The sequence below is a fragment of the Bidens hawaiensis genome, unplaced genomic scaffold (assembly GCF_021521415.1).
Source record: "Bidens hawaiensis isolate Kalapana, Puna unplaced genomic scaffold, B.hawaiensis_p1.1 tig00024513_1, whole genome shotgun sequence".
Classification (NCBI taxonomy): domain Eukaryota; kingdom Viridiplantae; phylum Streptophyta; class Magnoliopsida; order Asterales; family Asteraceae; genus Bidens; species Bidens hawaiensis.
Genome location: NW_027493878.1, coordinates 189,195 through 211,215, shown reverse-complemented (window position 1 = coordinate 211,215; position 22,021 = coordinate 189,195). Strand labels below are relative to the sequence as shown.

Below are 22,021 nucleotides of genomic sequence, written 5' to 3'. Positions count from 1 at the left end.
GGACATCAAATTGATCCGATTCTTTCGTAGGGTCTTTAAATATTCGATGGATGTCTCCAGAAACCAAAATATGGTCAGATTCAGTGAATAGCCTCATACTCAGTTTTTTAGGGCTAACTGTGAACATAACCCTTTGGCCATAGTAGAAAAATTTCGAACGGGCAACAGGAAAGCTCTAGATACATCACATTGATCCGATTCTTTCGTAGGGTCTAAAAATATTTGATGGATGTCTCCATGACCGAAAATATGGTCAGATTCGATGAATAGCCCCATACTCGTTTTTTTCTGGCAGACGGTGAACATACCCCTATGGCCGTAATAGCAAAATTTCAAACGGACCACGGGAAAACTCTAGGGACATAAAATTGATCCGATTCTTTCATAGGCTCATATAATATTCGATGGAGGTCTCCAGAACCGAAAATATGGTCAGATTCGGTAAATAGGCCAATACTCAGTTTTTTCGGGCTGACGCTGAACATACCCCTTTGGTCGTAGTAGCAAAATTTCGAACGGGCCACGGGAAAGCTCTAGGGACATTAAATTGATCTGATTCTTTCATAGGGTTATAAAATATTCGATGGAGGTCTCCAGGATTCGAAAATATGGTCAGATTCGGTAAATAGCCCCATAATCAGTTTGAAAGAGCTAACGGTGAACATACCCCTTTGGTTGTAGTAGCAAAGTTTTGAACGGGCCACGGGAAAACTCTAGGGACATCAAATTGATCTTTAGGGTCATAAACTATTCGATGGAGGTCTCCAGGACCGAAAATATGGTCAGATTCGGTGAATAGCCCCATAATAAGTTTTTTCGGGCTGACGGTGAACATACCTCTACGGCCGTAGTAGCAAAATTTCGAACAGGCTACGAGAAAGTGAACATACCTCTATAGCCGTAGTAGCAATATTTCGAACGGGCTACGAGAAAGTTCCAAGGACATAAAATTGGTCTGATTTTTTTGTAGGGTCTTAAAATATTCGATGGATGTCTCCAGGACTGAAAATATGGTCAGATTCGGTTTATAGCCCGTACTCAGTTTTTTCGGGCTGACAGTGAGCATACCCCTTTGGCCGTAGTAACAAAATTTCGAACGGGCCACGGAAAGCTCTAGGGACATCAAATTGATCCGATTCTTTCGTAGGGTCATAAAATATTCAATGGAAGTCCACAGGTCCGAAAATATGGACAGATTCGGTGAATAGCCCCATAACTAGTTTTTTCGGGCTGACGGTGAATATACCACTTTGGCCGTAGTAGCAAAATTTCGAACGGGCCAATGGAAAGCTCTAGGGACATAAAATTGATCCGATTCTTTCGTAGGGTCATAAAATATTTGATGGAGGTCTCTAGGACCGAAAATATGGCCAGATTCGGTGAATAGCCCCATAATCAGTTTTTTCGGGCTGACGGTGAACATACCCCTATGGTCGTAGTAGCAAAATTTCGTACGGACCACGAGAAAGCTTTAAGGACATCAAATTGATCTGATTCTTTCGGTCTTAAAATATTCGATGGATGTCTCCAGGACCGAAAATATGGTCAGATTCGGTGAATAGCCCCATACTTAGTTATTTCGGGCTGACGGTGAACAAACCCCTTTGGCCGTAGTAGAAAATATTCGAACGGGCCACGGGAAAGCTCTAGGGACATCAAATTGATCCGATTCTTTCGTAGGGTCATAAAATATTCGATGGAAGGCTCTAGGACCGAAAATATGGTCAGATTCGATGAATAGCCCCGTAATCAGTTTTTTCGATTTGATGGTGAACATACCCCTTTGGTCGTAGTAGCAAAGTTTTGAACGGGCCACGAGAAATCTTTAGGGACATCAAATTGATCCGATTCTTTCGTATGTTCATAAAATATTCGTTGGAGGTCTACAAGACCGAAAATAAGGTCAGATTCCGAACGGGCCCATACTTAGTATTTTCTCCGGCTCGGTGAACATACCCCTTTGGCAATACTGGCAAAAATTTGAACGGACCCCGTGTTGGCGTCAGGGCATATTTATTGATCTGATTCTTTCGTAGGGTAATAAAATATTGAATGGAAGTCACCATGACCAAATTTCTGATCTGATTCAGTGGTTCGACCCATACTCAGTTTTTTCTCCGTCTCGGTGAACAAACCCCTTTACCAATACTGGCAAAATTTCGAACGGGCACCGAGGTGGCATCAGGGTATAATTATTGATCCGATTATTTCGTATGTGTATAAAATATTGTATGGAAGTCTCTAATATCGAATTTCAGATCCGTTTCTGTGGTTCGACACATACTCAGTTTTTTCTCCCGCTCGGTGAACATACCCCTTTGGCAATACTGGCATAATTTTGAACGGGCCGCGGGGTGGCGTCCGGGCATAATTATTGATCTGACTCTTTCGTATGTGTATAAAATATTGTATGGAAGTTTCCGAGACCGAATTTCTGATCCGATTCAGTGGTTCGACCCTTACTCGGTTTTTTCTCCGACTCGGTGAACATACTTATTGATCCGAACGTGCCCCAAGGTGGCGTTGGTGGCGTTAGGAATTTCTGATCCGATTCTTTGGCAATGCTGGAAAAATTTCGAACGGGCCCCAAGGTGGCGTTAGGGCATAATTATTGATCCGATTCTATCTTATGTTTATAAAACATTGTATGGAAGTCTCAAAGACCGAATTTCTGATCTGATCCAGTGGTTCGACCCATACTCAGTTTTTCTCCGGCTCGGTGAACATACCCCTCTGGGAATACTGGAAAAATTTCGAACGAGCCTCGGGGTGGTGTCAGGGCATAATTGTTGATACGATTCTTTCGTATGTTTATAAAATATTGTATGAAAGTCTCAAAGACCGAATTTCTTATCCGATTCAGTGGTTCGACCCATACTCAGTTTTTTCTCCGGCTCGATGAACATACCCCGTTGGCAATACTGGCAAAATTTCGAATAGGCCCCGAGGTGGCGTCAGGACATAATTATTAATCCGATTATTTCATATGTGTATAAAATATTGTACGGAAGTCTCCACGACCGAATTTCTGATCCGATTCAGTGGTTCGACCCATACTCAATTTTTTCTATGGCTCGGTGAACATACCCCTTTGGCAATAATGGTAAAATTTCGAACGGGCACCGGGGAGGCATCAGGGCATAATTATTGATCCGATTCTCTCATAAGGTAATAAAATATTATATGGAAGTCTCCCAGACCAAATTTCTGATCCGATTCAATGTTCGACCCATACTCAGTTTTTACTCCAGCTCGGTGAACATACCCCTATTGAAATATTGGCAAAATTTCGAACAGGCCCCGGGGTGGCGGCGGGGCATAATTATTGATCCGATTCTTTCGCGTGTGTATAAAATATTGTATGGAAGTCTCCAAGACCGAATTTCTGATCCGATTCAGTGGTTCGACGCATACTCAGTTTTTTCTCCGGCTCGGTGAACATACCCCTTTTTCAATACTGGCATAATTTCGAACGGGCCGCGAGGTGGCGTCAGGTCATAATTATTGATCCGACTCTTTCTTATGTGTATAAAATATTGTATGGAAGTCTCCACGACCGAATTTCTGATCCGATTCAGTGGTTCGACCCATACTCAGCTTTTTTCTCCGGCTCGGTGAACATACCCCTTTGGCAATACTGGCAAAATTTTGAACGGGCCCCGGGGTGGCGTCGGGGTATAATTATTGATCCGATTCTTTCGTATGTTTATAAAATATTGTATGAAAGTATCCAAGACCGAATTTCTGATCTGATTCAATGGTTCGACCCTTACTAAGTTTTTTCTACGGCTCGGTGAAAATACCCCATTGGCAATACTGCCAAAATATTGAACGGGCCCCGGGGTGGCGTCAGGGCATAATTGTTGATCCGATTTTTTCGTATATGTATAAAATATTGTATGTAAGTCTCCAAGACAGAATTTCTGATCCGATTCAGTGGTTCGACGCATACTAAGTTTTTTCTCCTGCTCGGTGAATATACCCCTTTTGCAATACTGGCATAATTTCTAACGGGTCGTGGGGTTACTCTTTCGTATGTGTATAAAATATTGTATGGAATTCTCCAAGACCGAACTTCTGATCCGATTCAGTGGTTTAACGCATACTCAGTTTTTTCTCCGGCTCGGTGATCATATCCCTTTGGCAATACTAGCAAAATTTCGAACGGGCCGGGGGGTGGCGTCAGGGCATAGTTATTGATCCGATTCTTTCGTATGTGTATAAAATATTATATGGATGTCTCCAAGACCGAATTTCTGATCCGATTCAGTGGTTCGACCCATACTCAGTTTTTTCTCCGGCTCGGTGAACATACCCCTTTGGCAATAATGGTAAAATTCGATCGGGCCCCGGGGTGGCGTCAAGGCATAATTATTGATCCGATTCTCTCGTAGGGTAATAAAATACAGTATGGAAGTCTCCAAGACATAATTTCTGATACGATTCAGTGGTTCAACACATACTCAGTTTTTCCTCCGGCTCGGTGAACATACCCATGTGGCAATACTGGCAATATTTCGAACGGGCCCCAGGGTGGCGTCAGGGCATAATTATTGATCTGATTCTTTTGTATGTGTATAAAATATTATATGGAAGTCTCCTAGACCGAATTTATGATCCGATTCAGTGGTTCGACGCATACTCAGATTTTTCTCCGGATCGGTAAACATACCCCTTTGGCAATACTAGCATAATTTAGAACGGGTCGCGGGTGGGGTAAGGGCATAATTATTGATCCGACTCTTTTGTATGTGTATAAAATAATCGATGGAGGTCTCCAGGATTCGAAAATATGGTCAGATTCGGTGAATAGCCCCACAATCAGTTTCAAAGAGATAACGGTGAATATACCCCTTGGTCGTAGTAGCTAAGTTTTGAAAGGGCCACGGGAAAGCTCTAGGGACATCAAATTGATCCGATTCTTTCGTAGGGTCATAAAATATTCGATGGAGGTCTCCATGACCGAAAATATGGTCAGATTCGGTGAATAGCCCCATAATCAGTTTTTTCGGGCTGGCGGTGAACATACTCCTATGACCGTAGTAGCAAAATTTCGAACGGGCCACGGAAAAGCTTTAGGGGCATAAAATTGATCCGATTCTTTCGTAGGGTCTTAAAATATTCGATGGATGTCTCCATGACCGAAAATATGGTTAGATTCGATGAATAGCCCCGTACTCGTTTTTTTTGGGCTGGCGGTGAACAAACCCCTTTGGCCGTAGTAGCAAAATTTCGAACGGGCCACGGGAAAGCTCTAGGGATATCAAATTGATTCGATTCTTTCGTAGGGTCATAAACTATTCGATGGAGGTCTCTAGGATCGAAAATATGGTCAGATTCGGTGAATAGCCCCATAATCAGTTTTTTCGAGCTGACGGTGAACATTCCTCTTTGGCCATAGTAGCAAAATTTCGAACGGGCCACGGGAAAGCTCTAGGGACATCAAATTGATCCGATTATTTCTTAGGGTCATAAAATATTCGATGGAAGTCTCTAGAACTGAAAATATGTTCAGATTCGGTGAATATCCCCATAATTAGTTTTTTCGAGCGGAATGTGAACATACCCCTTTGGCCGTAGTAGCAAAGTTTTGAACGGGCCACGGGAAAGCTCTAGGGCCATCAAATTGATCCGATTCTTTCGTAGGTTCATAAAATATTCGTTGGAGGTCTCCAAGACCGAAAATATGGTCAGATTCCGAACGGGCCCATACTCAGTTTTTTCTCCGACTCGGTGAACATACCTCTTTGGCAATACTGACAAAATGTCGAACGGGCCCAGTGGTGGCGTCAGGGCATAATTATTGATCTGATTCTTTCGTAGGGTAATAAAATATTGTATGGATGTCACCATGACCAAATTTCATTTCCGATTCAGTGGTTCGACCCATTCTCAGTTTTTTCTCCATCTCGGTGAACACACCCCTTTGCCAATACTGGCAAAATAATAATTTTTTGGTTGTGCGAACCAAAGGGAATGATGACCTTGGGTTGTACCAAGTCTGAAACCAATTTGATTTATTTTTTATATGAAATCGAGCCTGAGTTTGTAGATTCGAGATTCTTTTTTGCTGCAGCAAGAAAAAGAGGTTACATTCATAACCTTCCATTAAACAACAGATTCCCGATTCATCCGTTACCTCCACGAACCATCTTTGAAGCTCTTCCGGAAACACGAAAATGGTGGCCATCATGGGACACAAGAGAACAGTTAAATTGCATATTGACATGTGTAGGAAGTGCTCAACTAACTGATGGGCTTAAATCTGCCACTGAGAACTGTGAAGGCAAGCCGAATCCACATGTGATAAAACATGTAATCAATCAGTGCAAGAAATGGAACTTGGTTTTGACCGGGAAGAATCGGCTCGCACCCCTCGAGCCCAATGAGATTGAGAAGATAATGGGCTATCCACACAATCATACAAGAGGTGTAAGCAGAATAGAAAGATATAAGGGGCTTGGGAATGCATTTCAGGTTTGAATCTTAAAGCCTTTTATGATATGCTGTTTAAGGGAAATAGGCAAGTGGGCCCTTGTCTCTAAGGTGGCCCGGTCCCACTTAAGGGTCGGGCTGTTGGTGAGAATAGAGTTGAATAATCTGTATCGGGCCTGGTTTAAAATCCTGACCTGTTAGACCAGGTTGAGCCTGATGCAGGTACTCTGGGTCTGGTACCTACCTAAGTGCTTGTATTAATATACTATGTGCATGCTAATCTTTATATTTTAAAAGAATACATTTATGTTTCACACAATTATAATCTTAAACTTGTAAAACTACTGTGTGGGTTTTTAAAATAATACATTTATTTTTCCCAAATTAGATTGTTAAAGTGCTATGTTGTAAATGTGCATTTAGTGCTTCAGCACAAAGTTGACCTGAAACGCTTTTTATTAAAAGAAGTTCGTTTTTGTGTAACTAGTTAGTGTTAGATAGTTGTTTGACGAGTTTGTCTAATCTCCAATCCTCTAATGTTTACATTGATAATTTGTCATCCGGTAGATACAGTTGCTTATCAGCTATCTGTACTAAAGGACTTGTACCCAGATGGTATGAATGTCCTTTCACTATTTTCTGGGATTGGCGGTGCCGAGGTCGCGCTAGACAGGCTAGGAATTCGAATGAACAATGTAGTCTCAGTTGAGAAGTCGTCGGTGTGCAGACGTGCAAGACGTGACGTATACCAGATTAAAGGAGTGGATCAGGTCCTTTGGAGGGTTTGATCTAGTGATTGGTGGAAGTCCATGCAACAACCTTGCTGGTGGCAATAGGCGGACTCGTGATGGACTTCAAGGCGAGCATTCTTCTCTTTTTTATGATTATGTTCGCATCCTCAATGCTGTGAAAGATATTATGGGTAGGGATTAAACATTATAATTATGATTCGGATCTTTGTTTTTTGTATCCCACTATCGTATATTTATTTTAGCATATATAGAAACAAGGTTACAAGGTGATTATAACTATTAACTAGTGAAGCTGAACACTTGACAATATGGTTTACAAAATTTAATATTGGGCTGCTGAAGGTTATGCATATATTATATTGTTGGTAAAACTGAAACTCTGATGTGAAATATTAGTTATACTGTCTTTCCAAAGTGATTGATTCTTCAAACATACAAGGTTCGGTTTGGTTTTTTGTTAAAGTCGATTAACGAAGACACATTAACCATAACCGAATGGTCGGTTAATCGGACAAGCAAGCATAAGTAAAGAAAAAACACAACTTGAATTTAATCCTTCATTAAATTGAAGATGTTAGGTACACAACCATACCCTAACTGTAACATAATTCAGAAGAAATAACATCAAACAACAAACTTTGGTCAAATGTATAATACAATAAACTACTATCTAGTTTCTACATTCAATAATATTGTGGTCCTGCACCAGAGTTGTATTTCATGTCATGATCCTCATTACCACAATACCTCATATGATCATCTCTAAATTCACCCTTGCGAAACGAGTTAGGCCGGCCCATTGATGGTTCATGGAACGAGTCAGCCCGGCCCATAGGTGGTTCTCTGAATGAATTAGGCCGGCCCAGGTTCGGGGCCATGTATTGTTCACGAAACGAATCAGGTCGGCCAAGGCTCGCGCCCATGTATTGTTCATGAGACGAATTAGGCCGACCCATGTTTTGTTCATGAGAGGAATTAGGCCGACCCAAGTTTGGGCCCATGTTTTGTTCATGAGAGGAATTAGGCCGACCCGGGTTCGGGCCCATGTTTTGTTCATGAGAGGAATTAGGCCGACCCGGGTTCGGGCCCATGTTTGGTTCATGAAACGAATTAGACCGGCCCGGATACGGGCTCATGTTTTGTTCAGGAAACGAATTAGGCCGACCCATACCCTGACCCGGGTACGGGCTCATGTTTTGTTCAGGAAACGCATTAGGGTGGCCCGGGTTTGGGCCCATATTTGGTTCACGAAACGAATTAGGTGGGCACATGTTCGGCTCACCATTAGCAGCGACCTTCGCACTCGAAAACCTCTTGTCAAACCCGTACTCGATATCCCCATCTTTCGTCTGGAACGCGTTACGGTTAGGTTTCATATCTTTCTCTTTGGTGTGTCGACCGCGCTTAGACGGTTTGGGCTTGTTAACCCGCTTATTACACACCCGCCCAAGAACGCAAGCAATAGCGGATACCACCAAAATCACCGCCAATACTACAAAAACCGCCCCAAACGAGCCTTTCGACTGACCATTCGAAGGCGGATTTGTCTCAGTAGCCGGGTAAACTAGCGCTTGATCGACCTGTTGAGCCGACATGTTAATATGTTATCAGTAACAATTTGAGACAGTTTGCAAGAACTTATGTAACAAAAAAAAGGTTTGGTTTAGAGTTTAGACATATGCATTGGTTGAGTGTGGGTTATATGTTTTGAATTTAAAAGCAAAGACTATTGCTTTAATAAAGGCAAATATTCTTTAGTTGATTGATTACTGCATGAGTAATAAGTTAGTGGTGGTGTCTTATCTCTTCTTTATTTGCTTTGTTAGGAGAGAAAGCACATTTTTGGCTCCTTTAAGCATTATTATTATCTATCTAAAGGCAGGCCCCATTGCACACTTTGTTCTTCAATTCTCTATTAATGGATACCAATATTCTTGGACACCTATTCTTAGTCTATAAACATTTATATTCATAAACACACATGACACAAATCTATGGTGGGTGCATGCATCTTTCCATCTTAACTATAGTTATTTTGATTCTTCATCTTTTTCATATGCTTTGGTGTTACGTTTTTTCAACAATTTAGCTAAAATTTTCCCTTTCCCGTGTTATTTTTGGCTACTCTCTCTCTCTCTCTTTACGTCTACACATGCTAGAAAGGTGCCTACGTGATGCGACGAAAAACACAGATGCTGATAATTGCGTAACATGCTACTTTTGTTGAATTAAAAAAAAAGAAACGATAACAATATCATTCTCAAATTAAATAGATTAATATATTCGTTTATATATACAGAGACCTAGGAATAAATCTATGCCTTTGGATAAGGTAGTTGATACTTTAGATCTCTGGTTGTGCTAAAAAAACTGTATAATGTCCTCTTATACAACACATAAGTGTTTGTAGGGGTGACTCCCTTTGTATATTTATTAGTGGTGAGAAAAGAAAAAAAAAACTAAATCATGACAAAACCATAACAAAATGATTGAACATATTTTGTAACTGGTTGTTTTGTTATGTTTTTACAACAGATTCTTATGAGTGGTTATTAATATATGTCTAGTTTCCACTCTGGTCTTAATGGTTGTGAAGTAGTAGTAAAGACTATCTATCACCAAAATCGTGAGGTATATGTTTTAATATCTCTTGTAATCGTTATTGAATGTTTGATTGATCACGCGTTTCTCAACGTATGATGCAAGAAGCATTTCTCACACGTTTATAGTTAGTTACCATGTCTTTTCTTATATTCTAACATTCATGAGAACTGGTGAAAGTTAAACCCAAACTTTAGAGAGATGAGTGTTTGATCGATCACATGTTTTTCAACATATATATGATGCAAAAAGCATTTATTACACGTTTATGGTTAGTTACTCCGTCTTTTCTTATATTCTAACATCCATGAGAACTGGTGAAAGTTAAACCCGAATTTTAGAGAGAATCAAACGCTCACCACTGCTTATCCATGTAAGAACAAGGATGATCCAAAGTAATTAAGTTTGATAATTTGCTAGAGTATACATTTTTGCATCTTTAGTCTCTTGAGATTTTGAATTTACATGTTTATTGACTTTTACATCTTTAGCCCCTTGAGGTTTTGAGAATACAATTTTTTTGATTCCTTTATTTTTTTTACGGCCAATTTTATTAAAAGAACAACCGAAAGACTAGTAAGAGACTAGTCAACAAAACACCGAGGAAACACCCGTAACAACACACACCAGAAAAAACAAGGAAATACAAAAGAAACAAAACACCATGATTGTTTATATTTTTTTTAGCTTTCTTCATCGCTTTTTCACTCGCTTCGACCTTTACGTTTTCCACCGGTGAGTGATTGTTGCTTTTGGTTATAGTAGAATGTCGATTGTTGTCGTTGCTGCTTTTGTGGTTTACGTGTTGTTCGATTTTGTGTTTTTTAGCGTATAGAATGTCGTTGGTTTTAGAATAATTTTGTTTGATACGTTTATGTATTTGCGTTTTGATACTTGAGTGACCCGGACCGAGTTGAGCCATTGACACTTAACATAACCGTTTTTGCTCAAAATCAGCCAACAACACCCCCCCCCCCCACACATCTTTCACATAAAATGAAATTAATGAACGAGAAATTGTTGAACGACTTTCATAAAATTGGAGACATATGCACATGTCTTTCACATAAAATGAAATTAATGAACGAGAAATTGTTGAACGAGACAAATTCACATGTCTTTCATAAATTGAATTTAATGTTCATAAGATACATCGACAAATTCACATGTGACTTTTCTACATGTCTTTTCTATATGTCTTTCATTATAGACATACACAAATTGAGTTTAAGCCAATTTGTTTTACCAAATGTTTTACCAAATGCGGAAATCTTTTAAGCCATTAAGCAATTTATAATTGTCGAAAAACCATTTTTGGAAACCGACTTTATTAAGCCCCCCCCCCCCCCCGGGCTCTACGGAACGCGGGTGTAACCCACTAGTAAGTGTGAAAACAAAACAAAATATGGATTTGTGGCTTAAGTTTCTCGAACGAACCCAAAGTTTGGTTTTAAAGTTTCAAACATATATGAGTTGGATGAAGACTTTGGAGATGAGATCAATAAAAATAGCATAAATATAGGAATATAAACCCATGTTCAGACAGCCTCGGACATTCACTTTTTTTATTCTTTACTTTCCCTTTATCACCTAGCTACATTTTTTTCTCTTGTGGGAATCATTAGGTGACTTGTTTTTCTTGAAAAATAATATTATTTTATAATACGGTTAAATTGTGACAGAGAGTCATTCGTGGTCTATCAATAATATTGATTTATAAATAACTTTGTTATTTGTGTCGGTTTATAGCGCATTGTTAGTTGGTTTTAATGAAATTTGCAGTTTCAAGCAAAAAAGTTTATGACCAGATAACCGGGTGATGTAACAAGATTTGATAAAGAGAAACAAGTTGAAAGTCATTTAATCATGTTTCTAGATATGAAGCCTACTAATATCCATTGTTTTAATTCATATTATAGTCACATATTTACACGTTAAATATTCCTAACATTATAAAACATAGATTAAAAAATTTTGTGGGTCAGGTCAAGACAACTGGAGTCATTTTATTTGGTTTACCCCTATACTATTATTACATTATTATGTTATTCAAACCATCTACTTTATCCCTCCCAAGTCCCACCCATATTTCAATCATGCACTCACAAATCAAAACAAACATTTTTTTTTCTAAAAGATATTTTGAAAAGGTCATTTTATATTTTAATGTGTTTATTTATGTTCTTTTGTTCGGTTTGTGAACTGTTTTCTTATACTATTAACGAACAAACATAAATAAATATGAATACGCCCATTTTCTTATGAATGAGTATGGACATAAAAAGTTGTTTGTGTTCGCTCGTTTGTTCGGTTAAAGTTAAATAAACTAACACGAACATGTCTCATTCGTATTTGTTTAGATGCCTAGGAATAGTAGGTTATTCTAATTCCTAGGCCTGTAAACGAACCAACTGTTCGGTAAAATATTTGGTACAAAGTTCTTTATGTTTTCAACTATATACTAAACGGACAAACTTACAACCCAAAACCAAAAACATTTACTCACGCCAATAAAACTTACAAAAGGCCGGCCCAATAAGAATCACTCATGGCTTTTGGGATACTTGGTTATATACTTATATATATTATATAATATATGTAGGTATTAGAAACTAGAATGCTAACACTGATGATACATTATAGTGGGACCAAGATTTTGGATTACTATTAATGTTGAGAGGTTTTTGCTATCAAGAATATTTACTAAAAGCAATTAGCCCATGCCATTTTATATAGAGATGAACAAATGGTACGTGGTGTTTCGGTATTCACTTTTTAAGTTTTTGGGATTGATACTTTCAGCACCGGTACCAGTTTTTGATGATTTTCGGGATCGGTACTTTTTGGTACGGTACAGATACCGAGTTCATCCTATGATATACTTATATGTAACATTGCAATAGATCAAATATGGGATTTGTTGGTGATGGATTATTTTAAAATATATAAACCTTAATAATATTAATTGGTTACAAAGGATTAGAATTTATAAATTTTGTAATCTTTAAATCAAACTTTTAAGGAATTGATTTTAAGGAATTGATATCCTCTTCGGTGTTTTATAGCATTTAGCTTTTGTAATTTTTATATTTAAGTTTGGATTCTTAGAACTTCTCTAAGTTTTGTGATATTTATTGTTAATAGTATTTAAACACAATTTATTTAATAAAATATTATGATTATAAACAGATATGAAAATGAATGCAAAATGTGGTAATAGACTAGAATTGGATGGATGATAGATTAATCGAGAAAATAACTTTTTATAGATTTACTGGTATTTTTGTTTTTCAAGTTTCATAAATTATTAAAAATGTTAATTACATTAAATAATAGTATTATTTTATAAAATCTAATTTTACTTTATTACTAGTGCACATTTTGAGTTTGCACATCATTTTACTTTTATTACTCCGTATTATATTAATTACTTTTGAAAATACTTCTATTTAAAGGTCATAAAAAGGCGTCTATAGATTGTAATCTAATTTTGTTACTTTTAAGGTTTTGAAATGCTTAAATCAATTAAAAGGATATGGTGTTTTGATGAAGCAAAGGTGGTTGTATATTACTAGTTTTCAATATGCATCAACTACCAACTAAAAGTATTTAGTTTTAAGCTTGAAAATATAGCCCATAAATATTACTAGTTTTCAATAAATATTTTATTTATTTATTTATATATTTAAAACTATTTTAGACTTTGAAATATAATTGCCGAATGGATCAACATGCCCATATCGGCCCATGACTCGAGTGACACGCTTTTTAAGTTACGTATGTTGACCTAAATTCTTTTTACATGTTATTTATTTATTCCAAACCAACATATTCATTTTATCAGGTTAAAATATAGCTTATTTAATGCATAACATGCATACCAGAGAACTTCAAAAATCAAATAAATATGTACACTTATTGTTTTAGTTGTGATAAATAAAGCGATAAATACATATACACAATTTAAATGTGATTAACAAAACGTTGTGTAAATACATACAAATGATTATATGATTGTTAAATGTTTTAAAATTGTTTTTTTAAAACGTCCATATATATAGTGTATGTGTGTGTAGGAGTTGTACTAAAGTGTTGAAGATCACGTTAGAATGGTGAAATTTCCAACCAATATTGTTGGTATTAACTTCCTAGGTACATCATTGCTGACGTCAATTATTATTATCACTATGTTATTTATTTATATGTTTTTGCTACAACCATCACTAGCTTGGTCTAATGACAAAGGCGCATAGTCTTCAATTAAATGGTTGTGAGTTCTAGTCTCATTTGAGACATGAATTTAAATGGGTGAAGTTGTTCAACGAGTTTACAATTAATTTTAAAAATAACATGATGGATTGGGAGAGCAAGATGTGAGTCGAACAGGAGGGAGCAAACAAGGTGGGCTGAGAAGAAGGATCGAGAAAGTGGAGAGCCCCGAAGATGATGGGAAAGAGATTTAAATGGTTTAGTGTAAGTAATTGTTTAGTTTAATTAATTTTTATAATATTTAATAAGCATCAGAAGGTTTAAGACTAAATCAACCAATTTACACTCCATTCTCTTGATTATAACCATTTAAAATGCTCTCGCATTTGCATCAATGTTAAATTGGTATTAAGTCTTGCTTCAACCGTTTATTTCGAAAATAATAATAATAATAATAAGTGGATCAATTTGTCGTCAAACCTACTAGATGATGTGAAATGAGAAGTAGAAAACATAGCAGAGAGTATCTAGTTGCACGTGTGCCTTCCTCACAACTACCTTCTTTTGCCTTTGTTTGCAAGCCAAGAATAGTCGAGTTTTGAAATAGTCAAATGTTCATTATACTTTCTCCAACATTACCACTTAATCTGCATATAACTAAACTATAATTTGCATGTCATTTTCAAAGTTTCAACTAAGTAAAGATTTGCTATCGGATTATGATTTCGTGATCTTTAGTTTGAAAAATGATGGATGAACAAATCAATAAATTCATATAGCAAATATATTATATAAAAATAACAAAAAGAAAATATTAAATTCCCTTAAATGCACATCAATGTACATGATAACATTAAATAATATTTTGACTTTGCATAAAATCGTAATATTTTTAAGGATTTCAACTTTCAATAAACAATTCTTTTCTCAGTACTTGTGAAAGAAAGGAGTTATGCCCATCACACATATAATTTTTTGACTAAAATTTTATTTTTAACGATAATTTGGAAAAACTTGAACCCGTAACCTTTTAAAATCTACGTATTTTAAAGGTTTTGTCTAATTATCTTAATAAAAAATTATTTAAATCACATTATTTTATCTTTAGGGAAACACAGTAATCCACTTATATTTGCTTTAAATCAAATATTGAAATATATGTTAACAACGCATAATTCGATTGACCATTTTTATAAAATTCAATTCAAATAAATGCGTAACCAACAAACCACACTGAAATCCATCAATTATGATAACAACCCAAAGTTTGACTTTTACACTAAAAGCCTTCTATACATACATATATATATATACACACACATATATATCCATATATTCATTTAACATCTTAACAAACTCTCTCATTTTCTAACTAACTGCAACAGGCCGTTCCAACAGATTTTGAATTTGCAAACTGAAATTTAATTTGTAAGTAAATGCAAAAGGATATTATGTCTTCTCCTTCGGATATTGATCAATCGGTTGAAGCAATAAGCGGCGGATTCAATCAACAAATTGAGTTAAATTGTGAAGAAGAAGATGATGATTCTAAGTCTTCTCTAGATGTTGTTCATGTAGCTGATGAAGAGCATGATGATAATAATGATGATGATAGTTTTACGTTTATGTTAGTCGGAGATTGACGGTGAAATTCGGCCGGTGTTTCCGTTATTCGATCAGAAGTTGTTATTAGACGGTGAATATGAGGTTGAAGAAATAGATGTTCAGCCACCGGTGGATAAGATATTTATTCACTCGATTTCCGTCGTCCGAACAATGACGGGTGATTATTGCGCTTGGTCGGATAGTGTTATGGCGGAGTTGAGTAAGAAGAGCAACTCCACCGGATTCTCGAGGTGGTCGGAGCAATAGCTATGGGCGTTTGTGTTTTTTAGGTGTAACAACAAGTAAGGGCTGAAGACGTGAATGTTGCCAAAGGAAAGGCGAGAGTTGTGAACAAGGCAAAAAAATCTACGGTGTCAGCTCACGAGGCTTATTTGAAGAGTAAAGAAGAAGACGGTCGTACCTGCCAGAGTTCACTAATGTGCACGCTGGATTAACGAAGAATGTCGACCCCTATTAATTAAATCCTAACGAAATTATTATTTCGTTGTTTAGTTTGTTAATTATTTGAAGAAAATTCAACTTATTAGTAAAATTAGTTAATACTTGGATTGCTTGATAGTTTTTCAGATCTTTTGATTTTGAAATGCTACAGTGATTTTTGTAAATAACGGAATAAAAGCTAAATTTTATGTAGTTCAAATGCTTACAAGTGCATTTATTATTATTATTTTTTTTTGAAAGGCCGGAATGAATAATTGAACATACAAGTGGATATACTTAACAACAATGAATTGTTATATATTTGAAGCAAATTATAATGCATGTTTTTCGGTTAAGGAAAGATGAGAAAATAGTTTCTCAAGACGGTTTATTATTATTATTATTATAGCGTCACTTTCAAATGACGTATCCCTATTATTACCCAATTTAAAATATAAAATTAAACTAAATCTACAAAACTTCATAATACAAAAATTTGTGTATAAAATATTAAAAACGTGTACATTATTAATAAAAAATAAATTTTTAAAAACTTAGTTTTTGCATATGATTATAAAATTTTCGTTAATATAATTCATAAACTAATATAACTTCTATTATATTTGATAAAAATAAAAACTAATTAACAAATTAAATGTTCTTTTAATACACAACAATAGCTAAACTACAAAATCTATAAATACAACAAATATATACAAAATAATAAGAAAATCACAAACTAAACATCATATTAGAAAAAATATAATAAATTAATAATTCACCCAAAAATGAAATGATAATACATGACGTACCTATTTAAGATAGATTCAAGTTCATTCTTATTAATAAATAAGTTTAATCGAGTTAAAATGACGGTTACGTTTGATTATTTATGCACCTATGTCCTATAAATATACCGAAAAAAATGTTATATATATAAACCGAGCAAAATCATATGTTTCTTAACCACTATGATTTGTTTGTTTTTCTTTATCAATGAGCTAAATTATAACAAAAACTCGTTAGTTCCACCTAATTAAATCGTATATATAACGAAACTATATAACAAAGAGCCATATTGCTCTTAATTTAATTTAGTTGAGTGCTTCTTTTAAATGTGGTTAAATTTTTGTAAATGACAAACTAACCTTTGTCATTTGAGGTCGTGCCTTATAATATGAAATTGGTAGATATTATTAAAACCAAAATGAATAAAGTTACATAAAGTTGTTTTCTTTGTATTTGATTTTAATGACAGCAAAAGTGAAGCTATCTTATTTTTGGATGCTTTCAGGATTTATGAAGGTAGTTTAAAATTTTCAAATCGCCGAACTGTAGCAATAAATAAAAAATCAATAATCACGTGACACAAACTTTATTTTTCATTTTTTCAGGACATAATAGAAAAATATCCTTTAGTTATTACTTACCAGAAAAGGCAAAACAAATAATATCTTATGTTATTTAATTCAAATGAGATCCCTTCATTTTCATTATATTGTGGTTGAATAAAAAGGGTAACTTTACCATATAAACAAGTTTTTTTTAAGTGTTACACTCTTTTTTTATTTAAATTCTTAAAAATGTTTAAAACTTTTTTATAAATAAAGCAAGACAAATGAAATATATATGATTATTTTTTGTAAATTGGAACACTTAATGAAAATATATAATTTTTATCCAACAAAAGCCCAACTAAGTAAAGAGTCCATATAAATATATAATCCAATATTTGAGTCCATTTCTTACTTCTTTACTTGGTCAGTTTCTCTTCCTATTGAAATGAAATCATTTATCACTAGAGGTCTATACTCTATACGGTTCGGTTATTAGTCTCAACAAATCCCCAAATCATTGGTTCTATTTTGTTACTCAACCGGTTTTTTGTTAATTGGTTAGTTTTATTTGTTTGTGTTTTCGGCTCAGCCCGGATAATTTCGATTAACCAAAACCAAATCTAGGCTACAATGTTTGGCTTAGAAATACATGAAATAGCGGTATACGTACATGTAAAGAGGTTTGGGTACATGAAGTGAATGTATAAATACATGAATTGGAGGTATACTACATAAAATGGATGTATAAAAGTTAGAATTATATGAAAGTATGAATCTTTTGGTTCCGTTAACTTGATTAATTAAGGATACAAAGGAAAACCAATTACCGATTGTCACTTAATTCTGTTTTCAGTTAATTTCTGTTCGGTTTCGGTTATTAGTTACTCCTTCCTTTGGGCTCGAGCCTGGGCCAAGCTTTTTGAGTTCTTAAATTCCACATCTGATAAATAACTGTTTTATCTCTAGTTTTGATATTTTTATGTTTTTTTACATTAATATGCCATTTACTCAATATTAAATTAATAATAATTTGTTAAACATGTAGTTACTTTATTTTTAATTCACTGTAGATACATATCAGTTATTGTTTTTGTAACCATCAAACTAAATATGTGTATGTAACATGTAATAAATTACATTCATCAAAAATAATTTTTTGATTGACTAGCTTACACTCTCAAGTTCTAATTCTAAATTCATATACCAATCAGCTAATTTAATTAATGTAACAAACTTGTATTTGATATATTTTTGTTTACTCTATAGATAAATGAAACCACATGGATCAAATATTACAATAACACTTTGCACACCGTGTTTATTCTCATTATTTCACAAAGCAAGCCACACCATGTATTAGAAAAAAAAACGTAACAATTAAATTCAAATCAAACCTTAAGGAATCGGGTATATAACTACCTTACCAGTTGCCCGGTGACTCTCAAGGTATGTATAAGCTTCATTAACTTTGTCAAAAGAGAATGGACTTTTAGGGTCGAACAACACTTTGATCTTTCCACTTTCTAGGTAAGGGCTTAGTTTTTTCAGAAAGGAGCCACTAGATGTGAGAAGGAAGCAGAACCCCGCTGCTGGAATTGGCCCGGTTATAGACACTGCAACGCCAGTTTCATTAACAACCTTCACCGCTCTCTCCGGTTGTCCTACAACATTGTATCATCCTTGTACTTCAACAAACAATAGTACATAAATAGTCGTGTCGACTATTTGCATCATTTTAGTAATAATATAATTTTTAAATGAAATCTTTTATAAGGTTTCATGAGTTAAATGGCTTTAGGGCTTAGGCTTTAGCAGTGATCAAATAGATTGGGGTGGCCCAAACACATTTTTTATATACTTTTTAAATAAATAAATAGATTGTGACACACAGCATGTCATAGAAGCAAAAATATATTATTTTGGTAGCAATTTAGTTGTTTGAAAAAAATGACTTATCGTTTTATGATACTTTAAAATAGTAACATATTACTATTTTGCTACTTATAATCAATGTAACCCATGCATGAGAATGTGAGATACCTTAAGTTGCTTGAGAAATATGTTGTTGTGATTGATATAAAATGAATTAATATTGTTGTTTCTAGTAGTTATTAATATATGGTGCTATATTATTACTGGTATGAGTGTGAAATTGTTGCTATTTTTGCTAATTATCCCACTTTTTTATTTAACCGTTTGAAATAAACTAAAACTTACACTGAATATACCGACTTTAATTTAACCGTTTTGGTATTATTCTTACCAATTGCATCATACACAACGTCATATTTATCCGGTAGATCTTAAACATTCTCTTTCGTGTAGTCGATTGCTACATCTGCCCCTAGACTCTTAAGCAACTCGAGTTTTCCAGTACTAGATGTGGCTGCTATTTTTGAAGCACCAAACACATGCTTTGCAAGCTGTATTAACAAAAAGTGTGATAATAATATAAACATCTATGTTATCTTGTTTGTTTTCTAGTAAAAGCTTAATTTGATGGTGGAATAAATATATCATGTGAAAATGACTCAAATCATTGTAAGATAACATATTATATTTTCTAAATTTATAAAGCAAATTTAACAAAGAAAATGCTAACCATAGCTGGTAAAGAATCTATTAAAAAAAACACTAAAATTACAAAACTGAATATTTAATCAACACTGCAAACCGGCCACTCAGTATATTTAAGTATAAAACTGGTTTCTTTAAGAAAATTGATTGATACATATTACCTAAAGCTACTACTAGCATCACTCATTGAAATTTAATAGATATATAGTACCAATTGAATATTACTTTTCATGGTGGCTAACTAAATTATATATATATATATATATATATATATAAAAATCTCTAATCTGACAACTTATTTAATAAACGAGCCCGAGCTATACATATCGAGTTTGACTGGGCTCGTCGCTCACGAGCTATATGCCTATACACATAATAATATTTACTTGCACAATATATATATAAATTATGGCATGGTATAGTTATCAAGCTTGTAAAAACTACTCTGCAGTCGAGCTTGAGCTTTAGAAACATAGTTTTCTAAATCTGAACGACCCGAGCTCGTTTCATCCTAGAATATGATGAAAATATATGCAATTGTAAGAGATGAAAGTACCTGAATTACGAACGATCCAACTCCACCAGCACCATTCAACACAAGGATTGATTTGCCTTCACTAAAACCAGCCTTTTCTAGACCTTCATAAGCGGTCTCGATGGCGAGAGGCAAAGCGGCAGCTTGTACAAAATCCAGATTCTTGAGTTTTAATGCTAATAGTTTTTCTTCAACAGCGGTGTACTCGGCTAATGTTCCAAACTGCTTAGGTGCATCAAGGCCTTTCTCATGTATATCTCCATATACTTCATCTCCTTCTTTAAGTTCTTTTACTTTGCTTCCAACCTTTACTACTATTCCAGCCACGTCGTATCCCGGAATAACCTGTTACAAAAACAGAACGGAATTACAACTGTTGGTTGATTTAGTTAGATAGTTAGTTATAGGGGTGTGCATGAAACCGAATGTTTTTGTAAAAAGTACAAATGAACTTTTGGTTTGGTTTGGTTTCGGCTTTGTGCCTTTGCATGTAATTAAAACTGAAAAACACGGAAAAAAAATAGAAATGACAATTTGTTTTCATGTTTTCATAATAAGTTAATAACCAAATTTTCGATTTGGTTTTGGTTTTGCATGTAATTCAATATATAGTTTAACCCATATATTATAGCAAAAATGTAAAATAATCTAATAAATCATCAACAAACAAAAAATAGGCCTAAGTTCATTATTTCTATCAAGAATTTTATTTTCAGCACAACATTTTCAAGCCCAAATCGAAAAATCCGAAACCGAGTCAAACCTAAATAAAAACTAAAACCAAATTATAAACTCTAAAAATTAAAATTTCGGTTTTTTGTTATATTTAGCCTGAAACCAAACCAGTCCGACCTATGCACACCCTAGTTGTTACATAACTAATAAAACCTTAGATGGTTTGACTTATGATTGTTAGATTAATTATATGTATAGTTGAACCAAAACCTACCAAAATATAACAAAACAAACCGAAATAAGCGATCAAATCAACATTCATTACTAGAAAGCGTACCGGGAATGGAGAATCGGTAGCTTTAAAGTATCCAAGCCTCCTTTTGTAATCCACAGGGTTAAGAGCAGCAGCAACAACCTTAACCAAGACCTGATCATCATTAATATCAGGAACCGCAACGTCGGTAGCCAGTTTGAGTACATCAACACTGCCATATTCAGCATACTGCCATGCCTTCATCATTGATGATTATTATTATTAGTGATTCTTATGAAGAGTATATAAATTTTGCTACTTATGAAGAGTTTATAGAGCTAGTGTGCTACTGCTATATTTATATTGAGACAAGCTACTTCCATAACATAACAAAATAGAAATGTGTAAATTACCAAACACGCCCTTGTAGTCTTGCAATTTTTAAACCGCATGTAAACACTAAACACAACGTAATAATAATAATAATAATAATAATAATAATAATAATAATAATAATAATAATAATAATAATAATAATAATAATAATAATAAGAAGAAGAGGAGGAGGAGGAGGAGGAGGAGGAGGAGGGTTAGTTTTTAG

General features: G+C 34.9%; 1 protein-coding gene and 1 pseudogene across 2 annotated transcripts; one reads left to right on the top strand and one right to left on the bottom strand.

Annotated features, from left to right (window-relative positions):
• Nucleotides 1–5,979: 5,979 nt before the first annotated feature.
• On the top strand, nucleotides 5,980–7,223 carry LOC143569517 (DNA (cytosine-5)-methyltransferase DRM2-like). Its single transcript, XM_077055404.1, has 2 exons — nucleotides 5,980–6,476; nucleotides 6,998–7,223. The coding sequence occupies exons 1-2, from the start codon at nucleotides 5,980–5,982 to the stop codon at nucleotides 7,221–7,223; spliced, it is 723 nt and encodes a 240-aa protein (XP_076911519.1).
• Nucleotides 7,224–18,675: 11,452 nt separating this feature from the next.
• LOC143569505 (2-methylene-furan-3-one reductase-like) lies at nucleotides 18,676–21,717 on the bottom strand (annotated as a pseudogene). The gene is made up of 4 exons (XR_013141754.1): nucleotides 21,505–21,717; nucleotides 20,514–20,837; nucleotides 19,644–19,803; nucleotides 18,676–19,041 (listed from the first exon to the last, which is right to left on the bottom strand). The product of XR_013141754.1 is annotated as a 2-methylene-furan-3-one reductase-like (transcript).
• Between the last annotated feature and the right edge of the window lie 304 nt (nucleotides 21,718–22,021).

Excerpts from the sequence above, each read along its gene's own strand:
- LOC143569517 (XM_077055404.1), top strand. The coding sequence starts at position 5,980 with ATGACCTTGGGTTGTACCAAGTCTGAAACCAATTTGATTTATTTTTTA. Across the intron at positions 6,477-6,997 it reads GGGCTTGGGAATGCATTTCA|GGTAGATACAGTTGCTTATC; the intron begins GGTTTGAATCTT and ends AATTTGTCATCC.